Raw genomic sequence first — 20,224 nt, 5'->3', positions numbered from 1 at the left:
GACCTGAGCCCGTCCACCGGGATCGTGGTACGAGACTGTCATCATCATCATCATCATCATCATCATCATCTTCAGTCAACTCAGAAGGTGTCGTAACTCTGTGTTTTGCCTTCAGGACGACAGCACTGGAGAGATGATCTTTGATGAAGTCTTCCACGCTCTGTCTCGGTGTTTGATTGGTTTGGCAAAACCCTTTAAAGTCCCAGGAACTGATCACGTGTTCCAGCCAGAGATCTTCATCACTATTCTGGCGTATTCCTCCATCATTGGCCTTAGTTCTCATCAGGTCTGGATCTCGGGTCTCTGTGAATCTCACTGTGCATTAGTTTCTGATCAGTGATAAATCCCATGCTTCTGCCCGTCAGGTGTTGGTTCAGGGCTGTCAGCTGGACTGTATGGATTTGGAGCAGTTCTTGCATCAGATCTATCAGCAGCTGAGAGCCGTGGAGAGCAGCATCGCTGACGTCCTACAGCAGCACCACAATCAGGCAAGAGCCGCTCGCTTCAGAACACTTTTCATACGGACAATAAATCACAGAGAGAAGCAACATTGATTTACAGTACAGCACACTTCATAGTTGGGATAGTTCATCCAAATATGACATTTCTGGCATCATTTACTCACCCTCCACTTGTTTCAAACCTGTATGAGTTTCTTTCTTCTGTTGAACACAAAAGAAGACGTTTTGAAGAGTAAAAGAAGAAAGGAATGCATGCAGGTTGTGGGTGCGTAAATGACAGATTTTTTCATTTTTAGGTGAACTATCCCTTTAAAGGGTATTTATTGCTATGAAATGAAAATTAGCTGTGGTAAAATCACTGTAATGCACAGCCACGAGGCTTACTGTTTTTATAAAATAGGAGCAATAGCAATATGATAAAAGACACCAATGTTTAGTGATATTGAATCAGAATCAGAAAAGGCTTTATTGCCAGGTATGTTTACACGTAAGAGGAATTTTTTTGTGACAGAAGTGACAGTGAAGTGGATGGTGTCTCGTAGCTGGTGATGTCTTTCAGTCTTTACCACACTGATGCAGGGTCATTGGCAGAAAACTGGTTTCTCAGCTTTTCGGATTAGTTCCTCTTAGCCACACTGATCTCCTTTGTAAGTGTAGATCTGGGCTGTTTATACAAGACACCGTCTCCATTCCTGTAGGCACCATCTTGATGCACATAATTCAGCATAGAATGCAATAATTCAGCACAGCCTCTCGCATGTTGTTGCTTAATGTCTCAGTCGCATTTGCGACCATAAATATTAAATTGCGAGTGAAGTTTTTGCTGAGGTCACCACTGGCGACAAGGCCTATGTATTTACATGTTATCACTTAAAAATTTGCATGTAATGTCTTTTTTCCTGATTGTTTTGCGATCACATCATCTGCTATGTTCACGTATTAAACTGAGACGATGCGCATCAAAGTTTCAGTGGAAAAAAAGAGTTTCAAACAGTAATAAGTACTCTGCAGTGCTGACGAACACCTGATAAATACAGCCTGGTTGAGCAGCGCGAGAGAGATCTGAAAGTGCAGAAAAGCAGCATCTATTTCATGCACAACAGGTAAAGCTGTCAACTGTGAGCATACTGGCAATATCGTTAACAATTCTCGTTTATAATCATTAATAATATGGCTTCTTCTTAACAAGATCTTAGGTCTATGCTGTGTTCTGTTAATGCGTGAACATCATTATTTGAAGCACACTTGCCATCCAGTAATCACAAAAAGCTTTGTGTTTTGTTACTTTTTAATAAATGAAGTATCAGCATCAGCTTTAAAATTATTTTAAATTCATAATGAAATTCAAATGAAAAAATACAGTTTTGGCGGCAGGCGTGATCGCTTTAGCGCCTCAGTTCAAGCAGCTTGTGAACCTATCATACCTTTCTCTTTACTACTATACTAATGAACATGAATTAACATCAAAAGGTGGGCTATTTTATAAGAGAGCCTACAGTACAACTTACTGAAATGTCTCGTGTAAAAGCTCATTCAGTGTTTCAAACTGCAGAAAACGTGTAAAGCTTGTAAACATTGCAACTTAATATAAATTTAGCTCAGAATAACCATTCAGTGTCCATGAGCTCATCAGTCAGCTAGAAAAATAACTATAAAGAGGAGCATCTTGCTATATTTATGCGCTATTGCATTTTAATATTTTTACTTACTTTTAACCTGTTGTCTTCATGATTCAGCTTCTCCTATAAAATTGCATTTTACTAATCAAGAATAACAGACTGAAAGTGTGAAAGACATACACTCTTAAAAATAAAGGTGCTTAAAAGGTTCTTCAGAGAGAACCATTCAGTCAAATGTTCTTTAAAGAACCGTCTCTTTCTCAACTTTTAATAATCTGAAGAACCTTCTTTCGCCACAAAGAACCTTTTGTGAAATGTAAAGGTTCTTCAGATGTTAAAGGTTCTTTATGAAACCATTTAGACAAAAAAGGTTCTTCTATGGCATCATGAAGCACCTTTTTTTTTTAAGAGTGTATGACAACATTTACAGGATGCACTGAGGAGGAGCCCAAACTACACTCAGTGGCCAAGTGATGCATATGTTCTGTGATATTGGTACAGATAATGAACAAATCTTTGTGACTGTATATTTCAAGTTGGAAAAGACATTTAGTTCCCACTTTAAGTGAACCTTAGTTCCCAGGTCATCTACAAGATGGATTAAAATGCTGATAAAGTCAAGAAAAGATGAGACATAAACACATGAAAGTATGATTGACATGTTAAAATGTAAAATGATAATAATAAAATAAATAAAACATGTTCATTCTGTGGCACCTAAAAAAAGTTTTTTTTTTCTTATAGGAGCTAATGGCTCCTTACTCGATTTTTTTGACTGCTGTTAAAAAGTTTGGGGTCAGTAAGATTTTTTTGAATTAAATTTTATTTAGCAAGGATGTATTAAATTGACAGTAAAGACATTTCAAAAAGTTACAGAATATTTATATTTCAAATAAATGCTGTTCTTTAGAACTTTCTGTTCATCAAGGAATCATGAAAAATATTGTGCAGCGCAACTGATTTCAACACTGATAATAATCAGAGATGTTTCATGAGCATCAAATCATCATATTAGAATGATTTGATATGAAGACTGCAGTAATGATGCTGAAAATTCAGCTGCGCATCACAGAATTAAATTAATTGTTTTTAAATATAGCGAAAGAGAATTCTAAATTGTAATAATATTTCAGAATATTACTGTTTTTACTGTATTTTTGATTAAGTAAATGAAGCCTTGAAAGAGACTTCTTTCAAAAACATTCAAGAATCTTCCCAACCCCAAACTTTCGAACTTGAAATGTTACATTAGAAACAGTGTTGTTTGTTTGTTCTTCAGTTCAGTGGAACTGTCTATCAGTCCTTCTCTAATGATGCTGCGGAGGATCTGTCTCAGAGGAAGCCGGGGGTTTCCATGGTGACGGCAGACGTCGGGCTGGTCACCATGGTGAGGCAGGGGATTCTCGCGCTGCAGCTTCTGCCTCCAAACTCTGGTGCAGGTAAGCGTCTCCATACGTCCCGTGTCCGCATCACATTTACAAACAGCTTACTTTCCATTTATTCATTAGATATTAACGGTGAATCTAGAAGCAAAATTATTTACACTATGAATGCTTTTAAAGAAGAGCTAAAGGGTTAACCCATGCCTACATGGTCAGTCATGTGGTCTCTCTCAGTCTAGGTGGACAGTATAATAACAGCGTAAAGGGCAGTGAATGAAGCGGTTGTGTAGTTAGTCGTCTTTTGTGTTGTCCTGCAGGTATAATAATCATCACAGATGGAGTGACGAGTGTTCCTGATGTAGCTGTGTGTGAAACACTACTGAACCAGCTGAGAAGTGGAACCATTGCCTGTTCGTTTGTCCAGGTGCTGCTCAGATCTGTTCTACCTGCCACAGATATATTATTAATAATGCCATTCAAGCGTTTGGTGTTGGTAAGATTTTTAATGGTTTTTAAAGAAGTCTCTTCTTGTCACTAAGGCCGCATTGATTAGATTAAAAAATATGGTAAAATCAGTAATATTGTGAAATATTATTACCGTTTAAAATAACTGTTTCTATATGAATATAATCTTAAAATGTAATATATTTCTGTGATGCACAGCTGAATTTTCAGCATCATTACTCCAGTCTTCAGTGTCACATGATCTTCAGAAATGTTGAAAACAGTTAATATTTTTGTGGAAACTGTGATGCATTTGATTTTTCAGGATTCTTTGAAGAATAGAAAGTTTAATAGAACGGCTTTTATTTGAAATAGAAATCTTTTGTAGCATTATAAATGTATTTCCTGGCACTTTTAATCAATTTAATGCATCCTTGATGAATAAAAGTATTAATTTCTTAAAAAAAAAAAAAAAAAAATCTGACTGACCTCAAACTTTTAAATGGTAAATGCAGGTTATTTGTTTTACTGTGTAACTGCTCTGAGGTGTTGTGTTTGTGAATGTTTCCTTCAGGTGGGCGGGGCTTACTCCTATGACTGTAGTTTTGGCTACATCCCCAATGTGGAGCTGATGAAGTTCATCTCCATGGCAACCTTTGGCTCCTACCTCTCCATGTATCCAGAGTCCGACTCTACGGGCGACGAGATGAACGCTTACCACCGCGCCTTCCTCACATACTCCTTCCTGAGGACCGGCGAGTCCATGAACCCAGAGTACTACTGCTGTAAGCTCAACACTGAACATCTGTATGCCACAGGATCTGCTCTTTTCACTAACATCACGTTTCTTGATCATTTTTGAAGTGTTAGTGTGTTAGAATCACACAAGTGTAGAGAATCACAGTATCTAAAGACATGTTCCACTGACCACTAACAAAATACTGAGTCGTTTTCAACACTGAGTTTTAGCATTTCAACCTGTCCTTGATTTTCCTTGATTAAATACTTTTTAAAAATAGCTATTTGATTTCATAATTTAAGTAATGCAGTGACATTCAGACATTAAGTGACCAGTGCTATTTCAGTAATATTTACACTGTTGTAGTATTTATTCATATTTTGAATTTTCTGTATTATTTTAATATTTTATGTTATGTGCTTTTGTAGTTTTTAATTTTTTTTAATTTTTAATTTAAGTTTTTTAAATTTTTTTAAGTTTTAATAATTTTAATACTCCAACTTAAACCTATTTATTTCAGTTTATTTTAATTTTCATCTAATCCAGCTCTTTTTACAATTACCAGAAAATAATATTTAAGCGTTTTAGCTAACAGTTACAGCCCTGAGTTTAATTAAAGTGTCCAAATAGTTTACTTGGAGCTTACTTAGATGACCGTGGAAGTCTAAAACTGAGATTACACAGCTGCTGTTTTATTAGGGAAATATGAAAAGGATGGAAAGCATTCAGAGATGTTTGAACGCTTGAGTATTTCTAAGACAATATTTCTCTGTTAGTTCACCACACATTGTCAGACTGTAAAGAAAATCAATACCAAAGCTCTCAGCGCCCAGTATATCAGCCCTGTCTGTGCACTTTCATTTCTGCATCATAGTTGAGCCAAACACATATCACATTTTGAGGTCTGGTCAAAAGTTAATTCAGATGTCATATGATTTTCAGTGGGCCTCTTTTGAAGTTGCTCAATCAGTTTTGAAACGCAACCATCTGACTTCAGGGAACCAGAACTGATTTTACTTTCACTTTTAAAACGTCTACATACAGCTAGGATTTGATTGGTTCGTGTGCAAAAAAGACCATATATAGTAACTCTTCTCACTATTTTTATATTGCTAGCACATATTAATGTCTCATTCTGCATGACCATATTTTAGATCCCTTAATCCACCCCATACCTAAACTTACGTACCAACTCTTAATTTAAGCAAATTAGGAGTTTATTGAGGCAAAAGTTGTAGTAAATAGTTAGTTAATAACGAGAGTTAATTCTTATAAGTGTGGCTATATACAGTACAGGTCAAAAGTTTGGAAACATTACTATTTTTAATGTTTTTGAAAGAAGTCTCTTCTGCTCATCAAGCCTGCATTTATTTGATCAAAAATACAGTAAAAACAGTAATATTATGAAATATTATTACAACTTAAAATAATAGTTTTCTATTTGAATATACTTTAAAAAATAATTTATTCCTGTGATGCAAAGCTGAATTTTCAGCATCATTACTCCAGCCTTCAGTGTCACATGTAACATCCAGTCTATCACATGATCATTTAGAAATCATTCTAATATTCTGATTTATTATAAGTGTTGGAAACAGTTCTGCTGTCTAAAATATTTGATGAATAAAAGGTTAAAAAGAACTGCATTTATTAAAAAAAAAAAAAATTCTAATAATATATATTTTAATAATATATTTTCTTTACTATCACTTTTTATCAATTTAACACATCCTTGCTGAATAAAAGTATAGATTTTATTTTAAAAAAAGAAAGAAAAAAAAAATTACTGACCCCAAATTACTGACCAGTAGTGTATATTGTTATTACAAAATATTTATATTTTAAAAACATAGCTTTTTTGTTTGTTTGTTTGTTTGTTTTTTACTTTTAATTCATCAAAGTATCCTAAAAAAGTATCACATGTTCTGAAAAAATATTAAGCAGCAGAACTGTTTCCAAACTTTGATAATGAATCATCATATTAGAATGATTTCTAAAGGATCATGTGATAATGATCCTAAAAAATTCAGTTTTGCATCACAGAAATAAATGATAATTTAAAGTATAATAAATTTAAAAACAATTATTTTAAATTGTAATAATATTTCACAATATTAAAATTTTTTCTGTATTTTTGATCAAATAAATGCAGGCTTGATGAGCAGAAGAAACTTCTTTCAAAAACATTAAAAATAGTAATGTTTCCAAACTTTTGACCTGTACTGTATTTACATGAATTTATTTTAGGTTTATCTTTGCCTAATGCAATGCACACAGGCTGATCTGTGTGGTCTGTGTGTTTGTAGTCTCCCAGCACAGGCTCTTTAATGAACACCTGGTGTCAGCCAGTGGAAACCCCGCCTTAGTGATGCGCAGGAAGAAACACACGGAGAAGGAAGTGCACGCGGACTTGATCAGTGTCCTGTCCATCAGACTGCGAGAGGGATACACCATCCGAGAGATCAACATCACTAAAGGTACTTTAACCTCATAAAGTCTGGTGTTCAAGTATGCTTGTATAATCAAAGACATTTAATGCACCCTTGAGATTTCGAAACGATCTCGTCTCTTTATAGGAGGAAGTCAGCTGGAGGTGAAGCTGGTCCTCCTCTGGAAGCATAACATGCGTATCGAGTACCTCGCCGTGGCGTCCTGGCCCCTGAATCCAGTCAAACGCACCACCTGGGTGGAGGTGACCATAGAGGGCAGCTACGACATCCTCCATGACATCAGCTGCACCATGAGGAAACCAATCACAAGCCCCTACCGCACGTCTGTCATCCGCCGCTTCTGGAACACTCTGCAGAGGTCACTTAGAAACTCTGGCTTCAGTCTTATCTTGGATGTTCAGTTTTAGTTTTAGTAATGCTGTATATTGTTTCTCCTCAACAGCATAAATCAGACAGACCAGATGTTGGTGCACCTGCAGTCCTTTAATTCCATCCCAGAACACTACACCATCCCCGAAAGCACGAAAAATGGGGTTCCTCTGTTTTACATCCCACCTGGATCCACCACACCGGTGAGTTGTTAGTGCAAAACGAAAAAGTTTGGATCAGTTCAAACTCAAAGATTCATTATATTCAGAAAGGATGCATTAAACTGATCAAAAGTGGCAGTAAAGACATTTATAATGTTAAAAGATAAAAGATTTATTTGGTGTTAAATAGGGTTGGGTATCGAAAACCGGTTCCATTTTAGAACCGGTTCCAAATTTCCAAGAACCGGGTATTTGATAAGATGCGTGCAATTCGATTCTGCTTAACGATTCCTGCGTTCGCATTTCAATTTGATTAAAAACAATTAAGTGCAGGAACAGAAAGAATTTGCGCCCCGTTTGTGTGCAGCGCACATGAAGCGCAAGCGCGTGCACAGAGAGCAGCGGTCGGCGGTCGCGCTGCGGGTTCACAGTTTGTGTCCGTTCTCGGACCGTTCCGTGTGTTTCCACTGTAGAAAAGGTTGTTCCGAGCCAGATATTTGTCGACCAATATACAGAAAACTACATCAGTTTATCATCAACGTAAACAGATGAGAAAGAAAACACACATGTACAGTATTTTTGCTTAAAGAGACAACAGCCTAATAAACACGCTGCCTGTCATTAATGTTAATCAAAAAACAAAAGAAAATCTTTCACTGATCTTGACTGAATATATTTAATAACTTTAATTGATTAATCTTTATTTTATTTATAAAAAGAAAACTATGCTGTGTTTATAAACTTTTAATTACAGTTTCTGTACCTGAAATTTTGTTTAGTTGTATTTATTTATGATATTGCTAATTGATTTGTTTGTTTCTATCTTATTACTAACTGTTTACTTGTCTTTAACAGTTTAATATTTGAAATTTATATTAATCTAGTTGTTTTTGCTATGGTATTTTTTTTTAAAGCACAGACAAAATTCCTCTTGCAGTGTTTTGTAGGCTGCTGATTTTTGCTCATGTTATTCAGCTGCAACAGAATGCTTTGTAAAAAGACAGAATACATGTTTGACATCTAAATGTTTGACATTAATTTTTTTTATCTTATTGGAATCAAAACTCGGAATCGATAAGCAGAATCAGAATCGGAATTGATAAAATTCAAACGATACCCAACCCTAGTGTTAAATGCTATTTTTAATGCATTTTAACTTTCTATTCATTAAATAATCCTGAAAAACAAAAAACATGCAGCTGTTTTCAACATTGATAATAATCCTAAATGTTTCTTGAGCAGCATATTAGAATGATTTCTGAAGATCATGGAGTAATGATGCTGAAAATACAGCTTTTCGTCACTGGAATATATTAAATTTTAAAATATATTCACATAGAAAACAGTAATTTTAAAACGAAATAATATATCAGAATATTACTGTTTTTACTATATTTTTAGTCAAATAAATGCAGCCCTGGTGACTTCTTTCAAAAACATTGAAAAATCATGCTGACTCCAACCTTTTGTAGTGAATCCTGTGAAAAAAGTGTCTCTTAAATTACATTAACAGTAGTGTAGCATACTAAGGTTTATGTTTTTGTTGTGTTTTGGTGATTTACACATGCTAAACACAATCCTGTTCTCCATCAGGTCCTCTCCCTCCAGCACAGTGGCTCTAAAGACTCCAGCCAATCACAGTTTTCCTCCTACTGGAAGCCCATCCTGTCCATGGACGCTAACTTCTGGCAGCGCTGGCTGCACATGCATCGCATCGCTATCATTCTGGAGCATGACATGTGAGTGAACACAGCCTGGATTGGTCAGCGTATATATAGCAGACCTGTTGGCAACATTTTAACTTGAGCTGGAATGAAATAAGAGAGATTAGATTTAGAGAAACCGCTCAATATGAAATGTCAGTGTGCATTAAATCGCATGGTTTTGCTTTGTGTCTCTCTGTTCAGCCCGGTCCCAAAGCATGTGCACAACGCTGGCAATAACGGTAGCTTCAGTACCATCCCGTGTCGCATCTCTCACTCAGCGCTCACCTCGCTGCTCAGGGACTGGAGCAGTTTCGTCCTGGTGGAGGGATACTCATACGTCAAACTTATTTACAGGTTCATGCACAGCTCATTAGCCAGATTTACAGAGCAGTTTAACAAGCATCATTCCCACACTAGATTCAGACATTTTTCTCACATTCCTTTTGTAAGTAAACCAGTGTTATTTTAGTTTTTTTGTAATTATTATATTATATTATATTATATTATATTATATTATATTATATTATATTATATTATATTATATTATATTATATTATATTATATTATTCATTAATATTTTAAATTAGCTGTCATTTTTATATTTTCTTTGTTTTCATTTTTATATTTTCATTGTGATTTTTGTATTTTTTTTATGTGCTTTAGTCTTTTAAAAAAAAAATCTATATACCTTTAATTAATTTTTATTTCAGCTTTAGTTTGAGTAATTTTTATACTTCGACATGAACATATTTATATTATTTCTAAAACATTTCTAATGTTTTCATCTAATATTTAGATTTGATTTTATTTGAGCTTTTTTCAATTACCGAAAACAATTTTTAATAGTTTAAATTAACAGTAACAACACTGTGTGAATAAAGTGTCCAAATACTTTTTGGGGATTATGTACGTGGCTGTGTTTAATTCCAGGGTTATTATAGTTAAAACAAAACAACAACAACAACAACAACAACAAAAAAACATTTTTGTTACTTGAAATAAAATAAATATGAACTAAAATAAAATAAAACATAAAATCCTTTTTATTTCAGCTAATTGCTGAGGCAACATTTCTCATTTAAATGTAGTTTATTTTGATAAACTAAAATAACTAAAACCAAAACTGAAATTGAAAATGTATAAAGATGTATATAAAAAAACAAAATCTACTAAAAATGACAAGAGCACACAACAAAATTACTAAAACTTTAATTAAAATGAAAATGGAAAATATACAAACAAAAACTAACTACTAAATAGTATCTCAACGATACTAAAATATCAGTGTTTGATACTCAGTTCATTTGGCAGATTTACAGAGCAGTGTTTCATCAAGCATTATTCCCACAGTGCCTCTGAGCTGCCCCCCGTCTCCTTCTATCTGGTGCGTCTGATCTCTAAAGCTCCCTGCATGGTGCTGCGACTGGGCTTCCCGATAGGAACTCTGGCACACACCAGGAACAAGGTGAAGGTGTTTTCCACACTAGAGTTCAGTTCATTTGGGTTCTGTGAAAGCACTGTATGGGGGCGCGTAAGAGAACGAGTGTTTCTCACTCTGTAGATTGTGGACGAACTTCGAGAGCAGATCCTTCAGCTGCGGTTCCCTCACCGAGTCCAGAATAAGGAGGCCACGCCAAAAACCAAACGGAAGATTCTGGGTAACGCGTCGCCCTCCAAGTCCCCGCCTCTTCCTGTGCCCAAACCGGCGCTGTCTGACCGGCCGTGTGTGGTGGTGCTCAACAAACCTCTCGAAAAACTACTGATCAGGTCAGTGACATCTCAGGTCATCTCAATTTAGTTTCATGAAGTCATGACGGACCTATAGTCAACATGAAGTCCAAATTTACCTTATTTTCTCACTACACATCTTACTGTGAACGATTCACTGGAGCGTGTTAGTCTGAAGAAAAAAGGCCTCTGAAACAAAACCTTTTTATTTCTGTATTTTATAACTTTTCATGATCAATTGTGACCCTGGAACACAAAACCAGTCATAAGGGTCAGTTTTCTTAAATTGAGAATTATACATCATCTGAAAGCTGAATAGATAAAATAATCTTTCCATTGAAGTATGGTTTGTTAGGATAGGACAGTTTGGATGAGAGACAACTATTTGAAAATCTGGAATCTGAGGATGCAAAAAATCTAAATATTGAGAAAATCACCTTTAAGGTTGTTAAAATTAAGTTCTTAGCAATGCATATTACTAATCAAAAATTAAGTTTTAATATATTTACAGTAGGAAATTTACAAAATATCTTCATGGAACATGAACTTTACTTAATATCCTAATGATTTTTGCCATAAAAGAAAATTCGATAACTTTGACCCATACAGTGTATTTTTTGGCTATTACTACAAATATACCCCAGAGACTTAAAACTGCTTTTGTGCTCCAGAGTCACAATCTCTAATGGATAAACTGGACTAAAATCCACAGATTAATGTGTTTTTCTTGTTTAATATAATGTTTTACTCTGAAGTGTGTCACTTTACAAAATGACAATGATTTGCAAACACTGTTTTAATGCAGACTTCGATGAGTGTTATTTTATTATCATTTATATACTTATTTAGTATTTATTAATATCTTGATTTTTTTTTAAATATTTTCTGTTTTCATTGTAATTTTAGTTAAAGTTTTAGTAATTTAGTTATTTTTATTATATCATGTCATTTTATTAGTTTAAATTTTAGTGTAATTATTTGTGTTTTTGCCATTTTTATTTATTTATTATTTCTATTTCACATAATTTTTGTTTCAGTTTTAGTACTTAAGTTACAGTATATTTTATTTTTGATAGCTGCCATGCCAACATTTTATTTTAAAAATAACAACACTGAATCCGATTAGTTCTTCTGTAGCTCAGAGGTTTCAAAAGCATATAATTTAGCAAATCTGCAAATTCTGCTGCAGGTACGAGAAACTTCCGTCAGATTTCCGCACCCCTTTCATCTTAAACATGGAGCCGTTCGCTCAGCCTCCCATCATGGGCGCCCCTCTCAGCATGGCTGCCAGCAGGACGGCGTCCTCCACCATGGTGTCTCTGTCCCGTTACTTCCTGCACCAGCGCTGGGTTTGGGCCGTGCAGAACGGCCCGGGAACCGCCGTGTCACTACCCGCAGTCGCTCATATCCTCTCCATGCTCTCTGAGTGAGTCTCAAACACCCTTGACCTGTAAGAAGTCACTTCTGACAAGAGCATGTGCTGAATTCCTAACGGCTGTTTTCGATTGCGCAGCATTCGTCTTTCTGAAGGCTTCCACTTTGCCGCCAGTGGAGAGGGAATCGTCAACATGGTGGCAGAACTGCCAATGCAGGTGAAAGTACGAACACTCTGCGCTAGTATATCCCAGTGTTAGTGTTTTGGTAGCCATGCATCTTTAACGTTCTGCCACAACTCTTTATGCAGAGTCCGTCAGCTGATTTGGACGGAGAAAAACACACCTGCATAGTCCAGTACATCCTTTTTCCACCTCATTCCACTTCTACCAAGGACAGGTAATGCTTCATCTGTTCACTGCTAAATTCTTCGATGGCTTTACTGAATGATTCCTGTGCTGTTATGGTATCGAATAGATCATTGTAAGGCTGAGCATATCATCACACTGCTCACATTTAAAGATTTTAGAGTTTAAAAGTTTATGATTTAGTAAATCTGGCTCCTAATCTTGTATGAGAAGATAAAAGTCTAAAATATTTGCAAACAATGTATTTAAAAAAAAAAAAAAAAAATTCTCGATTTTTACAGATTTAAGGCTTTACAATGAAACTGCAGGGGTTTGACAGAAATGTGGATACTGATTTAAATGAAAATGTATAAATTTTAAAATGTAATAAAAAATAAAGTACAATTAAAAAAATATATATAATAAAAAATTAAAAAAAACAATAGAACATTTACTTGATAATTAAACCTTAATAATCAATTCAAATCAGATAATTCAATAAGTTTGTTTTAATTAACTATATTTATTTTTTGATTAATTCCTAATTTGAAGGTGTTATTAAATTCATTACATTTAGCATTAGTTAAAGTCTCAAGGGGAAGTTAACAGGAAATAATTTTGGTCATAAAGTTTTGTGCATGATCTGAAATTTTTTAAAAATTGTTTGCAAATAGCATCAAAATAAAACAATGACTGAAAAAATAATAATAAAACAATAAATAAATAAAGATCTGAACAATCTAAAAATAACTAAAAAATTAAAATTAAAATACAAAAATAAAATTGAATTCAAAATATTAATAAAAACTACAATACCGTCTCAATAAAATAACTAAAATAACACTTCCAAGTGGCTGGGCCAGATGTTTATCTTATCAAACCAAGAGGTTGCATTACTGTATTTCTGCTAATTTCCACTTTTGTGACATCCATTATTTGGAGAGATAAAATACAATGAATTAATAAATAGTGCAGAACTTTGCAAATATGGTTTGTCCTCTCCAATCAGCTTATTGCATACAAGGTGCACTAATTCAATTAAAAGATTAGAAGAGCACAGTTAGTCTTATAATAGGAGTCTGGTTTGACTCTGTATGTTTTTGGCATGGTGTCTCCAGTTTCTCCACAGATGATGACAATGACACTGAGGTGGAGGCCATAGATGTGGACACAGAGATGAGTTTGGTGACGGAGTGCTGGGTGGAGCCTCAGAGCGGAGCCGTGTGCAGCTCACTGGAGCAGCAGAGACACTTTCAGAAGCTCACCTATCAGGAGATCCCTCAGGCCGTTAGTGACAACATCACCACGTCCACTCATATGTGAAATTAATTACTGCTAGTAACTGTACCTGTTTTACAAAGCTGTGAGACAGTGGTCAGTAAAATTAGCTTTACATGAGCGTTCATAAAGTGGCAATTACAAAGCTTTTAGCTCCGATAATGTATTTCTGAGTGACATTTTTACCAGAATACACAGTGAAATATGATGAAAAGTGGTATTTGTGCAATATAGTTTTAAAATATATTTTTTAATATTACACTATAGTGAGTAGGAGCTGTTAAGAAGAAAAAGAGAACAAAATTACATAAATTTTTTAAATGGGCTGTTATTATGGCAGCAACAGGTATGCAATACAATTTTAAAATATGCATTATATACATTTCTATAAATTAGAGCTTGTTCGACTAGTCATTCTGCCAGAAGTATTATAGATAACAAACTAAAATTAAAACCATATAAAATATTTTCATGAAATAAATGTTTACTAAAATCAAGTTAAGTATTAAAAAACTTATTTCACTTTGGATAGTTTCTCATTTTCATTTAACTTGATATACTAAAATAACTAAAACTGAATTAGAAAGGAATAAAAATTATATAGACGTATAAAATAAAACAAAATGACAATAAAATGTCAAAAACCCGCAAAAAAAAAAAAAAAAAAAAAAAAAAAAATATATATAACGCATATATCATATATCTCTATGACTATATATATATATATATATATATATATAATAAATAATAATATATAATATTATATATATAGTATAGTTATATCCATATAATATGTACATTTAATAATATATATAATAGATAATTATATATATATATGTATATACTATATATCTTATATATATATATATATGTATAGGTATTATATAGATATATATGTATGTATATATACTATATATAGATATATGTATAATAAACAAAAAAAAAAGGATCCATTATTTGGATAAAAACTATAATAATGTCACAATAAAATAAATAAATAACACACGTTGACCAAGTAGCTAGGACAGATATTTATCTTGATATTTCATTATCATATTTCTGTTAATTTGCACTTTTATTACATCCATTATTTGGAGGGAGAAAATTTAAGACAGAAGACCATTTAAACAATGCCGCATCAATTTTTCTATGTTTAAATATGATATTTAAAATAAAGTTGAACATGTGACTGACCATGTGAGAAGCGTATTTCTGGGTTCATGGATCACAAAACTCACTTCTTAAAAAAAATTGCCATCTGAACACATGAATTTTATCAAAGAGGAGTCATGAAAATGGATTTTATATATATATATATATTATAATATATATATATATATATATATATATATATATATATATATATATGTATATATATATAATAAACAATAAAGTAAACCGGGTCAGTTGTGATTTCATGTAGACTTTAATGTATTTTGGAATTTTTACTGAGAACTGACAGAGTCAAAGCTTATGAATTGCATGTCTCTGTTCCAGATTTTTCCCCGTGATCTGTCGTGCATGACGACGATGATCACGTTCGAATACCTCATCCAGCTGTGTCGGAATAAAGAGCAGGTGTGTCCTCTCAGCAGCCTCAGAGATGCTCCAGGTACGAACGTGCACTGTCACCGTCTCCTTCCACACAGTCGGATGAGATCTGATGCTCAGTGTGGTGTGTTGCTCCTGTAGGTGCTGCTGCTGATGACTGCATACACACTGTGCCTTTCCAGTTCGACCTGATGAAACTCCTGCCCAAGTGCCAGCAGATCGAGCTCTTCTTCTACACCTTCAGCCGTGGTGCGAGTCCATTGTCCATCCACCTTTATCCAAATGAGTGAATGCTGGGGCTTATTTCACAGTTTTTCTCTTGACCTTTGTTACAGAGGGGCAGGCGGACGCCTCCCGTAGCGCCTCCTCTCTGCCCAACGACCTCCTCCTCAGCCTCTTCCACGGCTCCCTGCAGAGCGAGCTCAGCGATCGAGAGATCCTGTTGACTGACGGCGATCACGTGGCGTTCATGCATCACATCCTAGAGCGGGAAAGAGATGGCCATGTGGCTCCATTCTCACTTCCTGTCATTAAAGGTGATTTGGCTGTATTAATGCTAAGATGTCTGTAATGTTCATGCAACCAAAACATACGCTACTGTTCAAAAGATTTGAAAGAAATCAATACTTTCATTCAGGAAGGATGCATTAAATTGATGAAAAGTGACAGTGAAGACATTTATAATGTTACAAAAGAATATTCCATTTATTAAAGGATCCTAAAAAGATAAAATTTTTCATGGTTTCCACAAAAATATGAAGCAGCACAGCTGTTTTCAACATTGATTATAATCAGAAATGTTTCTTAAGCAGCAAATCAGTATATTAGAATGATTTCTGAAGATCATGTGACACTGAAGACTGGAGTAATGATGTTTTGATTACAGGAAGAAATTATATTTTAAAATATATTTACATAGAAAACTGTTATTATATATTTAATTTAAGTTTTAATTGTTTTATTACATAAATTGTAATAATATTTTACAATATTAATGTTTTTTTATGTATTTTTGATTAAAAAATAGACTTATACACTTCTTTTAAAAACATTTGGTAGTGTGTGTGTATATATACAGTATATTTTATAATTCAGTTTTGCCATCAGAGGAATAAATTATAAATAAATGCACCCTTGGTAACTTCTTTTTAAAACATTTAAAAATCATACTGATCCCAAACTTTTGAACGGTAGTGTTTACTTTATATAATAGTGTAAAACTTCCATGTTTTAGGAAGGATTGTGCTTTTTAACACTTAGGATGTTCCATTGTAAATGCATTACTGTTAACTAGTTGTTCATTTGTTTGTGCTATTATTAATAAACCCTAAACATTTCATTAATCTGGAAGCACAGAGCAACCCCTGTTGCTTTTGTTGTTTTAATTTACTCTTGCTAAAGTGTTTGATAAATTGAATGGCGTTTATTTAATTTATTTAATATTTAATTCAATGGCGTTTAAGCTAGTAGTTGATTTTAAACACACTAATTGAAAGGCTTTATGCTAATGGATGCCAGACATCCCGAATGACCTTTAATTGATTCATTAGCGATTACTAGAGACATGAGAAGAGACTGACCCCTGATCTTCCCTCACGAGGTTTATCTGTGTGTGTGTTTGTTTTCAGAGGAGAGCTTGAAGCCTCTGGAGAGGCAGGACACTGTTCTGTCCTTCCACACGATTGGAAGCAGTAAAGAGGTGACGGGCTCCTCCAGCACGCTGCAGGTACATCAGCTCATATTACAGCTCAGCCACACTCATAACCACTCCACACCTGTGTGTGAAACAGCCTTTGGCTAATAAATCAAATGGAGTTGACTTTATCTGGAGCATGATACATATGACGTGACCCATAATTGATATCTGACCCTCACTGATGAAACTGAAGTGTGCAAATCACACACATTTTACCACAGTGGAAAATTAAACATCGGTTTATCGCTGCCTGGGAATAGAACCTATGACCTTGTCGTTGCTAGCAACATGCCTTACAACAGGTGCACATTTGTTCATCACTCGTATGCAAGGGGAAAACACCAAACAATTGCATTATTTGTATAGTTTCAATATAAATACATTTAAATTAAATAAAAAAAGAAATCATGGCTGGTTATAAATATTTATAAAAACATACAAACACACTAACTAAATAAAAAAAGAATAATAAAATGATATAAAATAAAATAAATGTATATTCTATTTTTCTCAGATTGTTTTCCGGATTGTTTGCTGCTTCTGTGATACATTTAATTTTTTACAAAATTCTTTGATGAATAGAAAGTTCAAAAGAGCAGCATTTATTTGAAATAGAAAACTCTTCTAACATTATGAATGTCTTTTATAGTCACTTTTGTTCAGTGTAATGTGTCCTTGCTGAATAAAAATATGAATTTCTTTCATAATGATTATAATAAATCTTACTGACCCCAAACTTTCAAATGGCAGTGTACTTATCCTTCTGTTGTTGGCGGAGTTGTTACAGTGTGTGTGTGTGTGTGTGTGTGTTCCTGGCAGAGCTTCAGTAATGCAGATCTTGTGGATGACGAGCCAGCTGGCGTGGAGCAGGACAGTATATCTCCTCACTGGAAATGTTACGCCAAATACATCAGTCCTCAGCAGATCCTGCTCACTTTCCTGCCAGCTACATTCACAGGTGCGTCGTCTGTCAAAGCCAGTAGTCCTCTGTTTACACACATCGTGAGATTGAAGTTATTTGAATGCTTTTTATTTAGCCGCTTACATTTTTGGCTGCAAACATGAAACATGCCCACAGTTTAACCCGGCAGTGTTTGACCAAACTAATGTTGCCATCTGGAGAGTGTAACTACCAGCTACCAGTTGGTGGGGCTTTAATACTTATAAATGCCAGAAATAATAATAATAATAATAAAAAATAAAAAAACAAACATTGTTATGTGCTTATTTTTAATAATTGTATATTTAAGCTTTATTTTGACTGTGCAGATGTGCAGATTTTGATGTCTTCTGGGCTGGAAACTGAACCTCCAATCAGCAGCAGTCTCCTGGATGAGGAGGAGACCTGTAGTCACGGCAACGGCCAATCACAGGCAGACTCCTTCAGCAGCTCTGCCAATGGTCCACAGGTTGGAAGAAGTCAACATGGAGAAGATAGGACGGCGTCCACAGAGGAACCAGAAGCAGCGCTGGACACGTCTGCAGGACAGAGCAACATGAACACAAGCGAAACTGGTATGGGACTTAAATTCTGCTGCATGTTTCCAGACTGGATTTAACACAACGAAGTGACCAGTATGACAGAAACTGAAACCAGCCAAGGGAGTTTAGTTGTGTTTCACATCAGGGTTATTATACTTAAAAATAAAACCATGAAAAAAATAAAAAAAATAAAATGTTTTTGTTACAGTACAAACTAGAAAAATATAAATCTTTCACACTACGCAAATTTGCATCATCAAACTGTAAAACTGAAACAATGAAATCTAAAAAAAACTTACATTTATTTTTTTTTTCATCTAGTTGCCAAGGCAACATTTCTATTTTCATTTAGTTTAAGTTTAGGTAATTTAGTTTAAATTAATTTAAATTTAGAAAAATGTAAAAATTTAAAATTTAAACCATGTACTATATATATAAATAAATAAATAAATATACAGTACAGGTCAAAAGTTTGGAAACATTTACTATTTTTAATGTTTTTTTTGTGGGAAAAAGTTTTTTCTTCTGCTCATCAAGCCTGCATTTATTTGATCAAAAATACAGAAAAATTTTAATAGGTTGTGAGTATATATTACAATTTAAAATAATTGTTTTTTTAAATTATTATACTTTGAGAGATTATCATTTATTTCTGTGATGCAAAGATGAATTTTTCGGATCATTATCACATGATCCTTTAGAAATCATTCTAATATGATGATTCCATTATCAAAGTTGGAAACAGTTCTGCTGCTTAATATTTTTTTCAGAACATGTGATACTTTTTAAGGATACTTTGATGAATAAAAAGTAAAAAAAAAAAAAAAAAAGAAGCTATGTTTTTAAAATATAAATATTTTTGTAATAACAATATACACTACTATCTTTTTTTTCTTTCTTTTTTTAAAACTAAAATCCAATACTTTTATTCAGCAAGGATGTGTTAAAATTGATAAAAAGTGATATGGTAAAGAAAATATATTATTAGAATATATATTATTAGAATTTTTTTTTTATTTTGAATAAATGCAGTTCTTTTTAAACCTTTATTATTCATCAAATATATTAGACAGGCAGAACTGTTTTTTCCAACACTCCATATAAATCAGAATATTAGAATGATTTCTAAATGATCATGTGATAGACTGGATGTTACATGTGACACTGAAGGCTGGAGGAATGATGCTGAAAATTCAGCTTTGCATCACAGAGAAATAAATTATTTTTTTAAAGTATGTTCAAATAGAAAACTTATTATTTTAAGTTGTAATAATATTTCACATATTACTGTTTGTTTTTCTGTGTTTTTGATCAAATAAATGCAGGCTTGATGAGCAGAAGAGACTTCCTTTCAAAAACATTAAAATAGTAATGTTTCCAAACTTTTTTGCCCTGTCTGTCAACACGATGTATGTATATATATATATATATATAAAG

General features: G+C 33.9%; 1 protein-coding gene across 1 annotated transcript in view; it reads left to right on the top strand.

Annotated features, from left to right (window-relative positions):
- szt2 (SZT2 subunit of KICSTOR complex) overlaps positions 1-20,224 on the top strand; it is a 96,387-nt gene that overhangs the window by 5,437 nt on the left and 70,726 nt on the right. The window contains exons 3-25 of the mRNA XM_042759168.1: positions 1-27; positions 116-286; positions 366-488; positions 3,360-3,519; positions 3,780-3,886; positions 4,481-4,691; positions 6,952-7,122; positions 7,222-7,453; positions 7,538-7,667; positions 9,219-9,364; positions 9,533-9,685; positions 10,682-10,796; positions 10,893-11,098; positions 12,249-12,485; positions 12,573-12,657; positions 12,744-12,832; positions 13,899-14,067; positions 15,556-15,670; positions 15,751-15,858; positions 15,945-16,145; positions 17,238-17,335; positions 18,125-18,263; positions 18,575-18,820. The exon at positions 1-27 is cut by the window's left edge and continues 147 nt beyond it. Coding sequence (XP_042615102.1) covers positions 1-27; positions 116-286; positions 366-488; positions 3,360-3,519; positions 3,780-3,886; positions 4,481-4,691; positions 6,952-7,122; positions 7,222-7,453; positions 7,538-7,667; positions 9,219-9,364; positions 9,533-9,685; positions 10,682-10,796; positions 10,893-11,098; positions 12,249-12,485; positions 12,573-12,657; positions 12,744-12,832; positions 13,899-14,067; positions 15,556-15,670; positions 15,751-15,858; positions 15,945-16,145; positions 17,238-17,335; positions 18,125-18,263; positions 18,575-18,820 — 3,439 coding nt within the window. The remainder of the gene's footprint in view (positions 28-115; positions 287-365; positions 489-3,359; positions 3,520-3,779; positions 3,887-4,480; positions 4,692-6,951; positions 7,123-7,221; positions 7,454-7,537; positions 7,668-9,218; positions 9,365-9,532; positions 9,686-10,681; positions 10,797-10,892; positions 11,099-12,248; positions 12,486-12,572; positions 12,658-12,743; positions 12,833-13,898; positions 14,068-15,555; positions 15,671-15,750; positions 15,859-15,944; positions 16,146-17,237; positions 17,336-18,124; positions 18,264-18,574; positions 18,821-20,224) is intronic.

The sequence above is a fragment of the Cyprinus carpio genome, chromosome A6 (assembly GCF_018340385.1).
Source record: "Cyprinus carpio isolate SPL01 chromosome A6, ASM1834038v1, whole genome shotgun sequence".
NCBI classification, from domain to species: Eukaryota; Metazoa; Chordata; class Actinopteri; order Cypriniformes; family Cyprinidae; genus Cyprinus; species Cyprinus carpio.
This window is presented reverse-complemented; position numbering and strand designations above follow the sequence as displayed.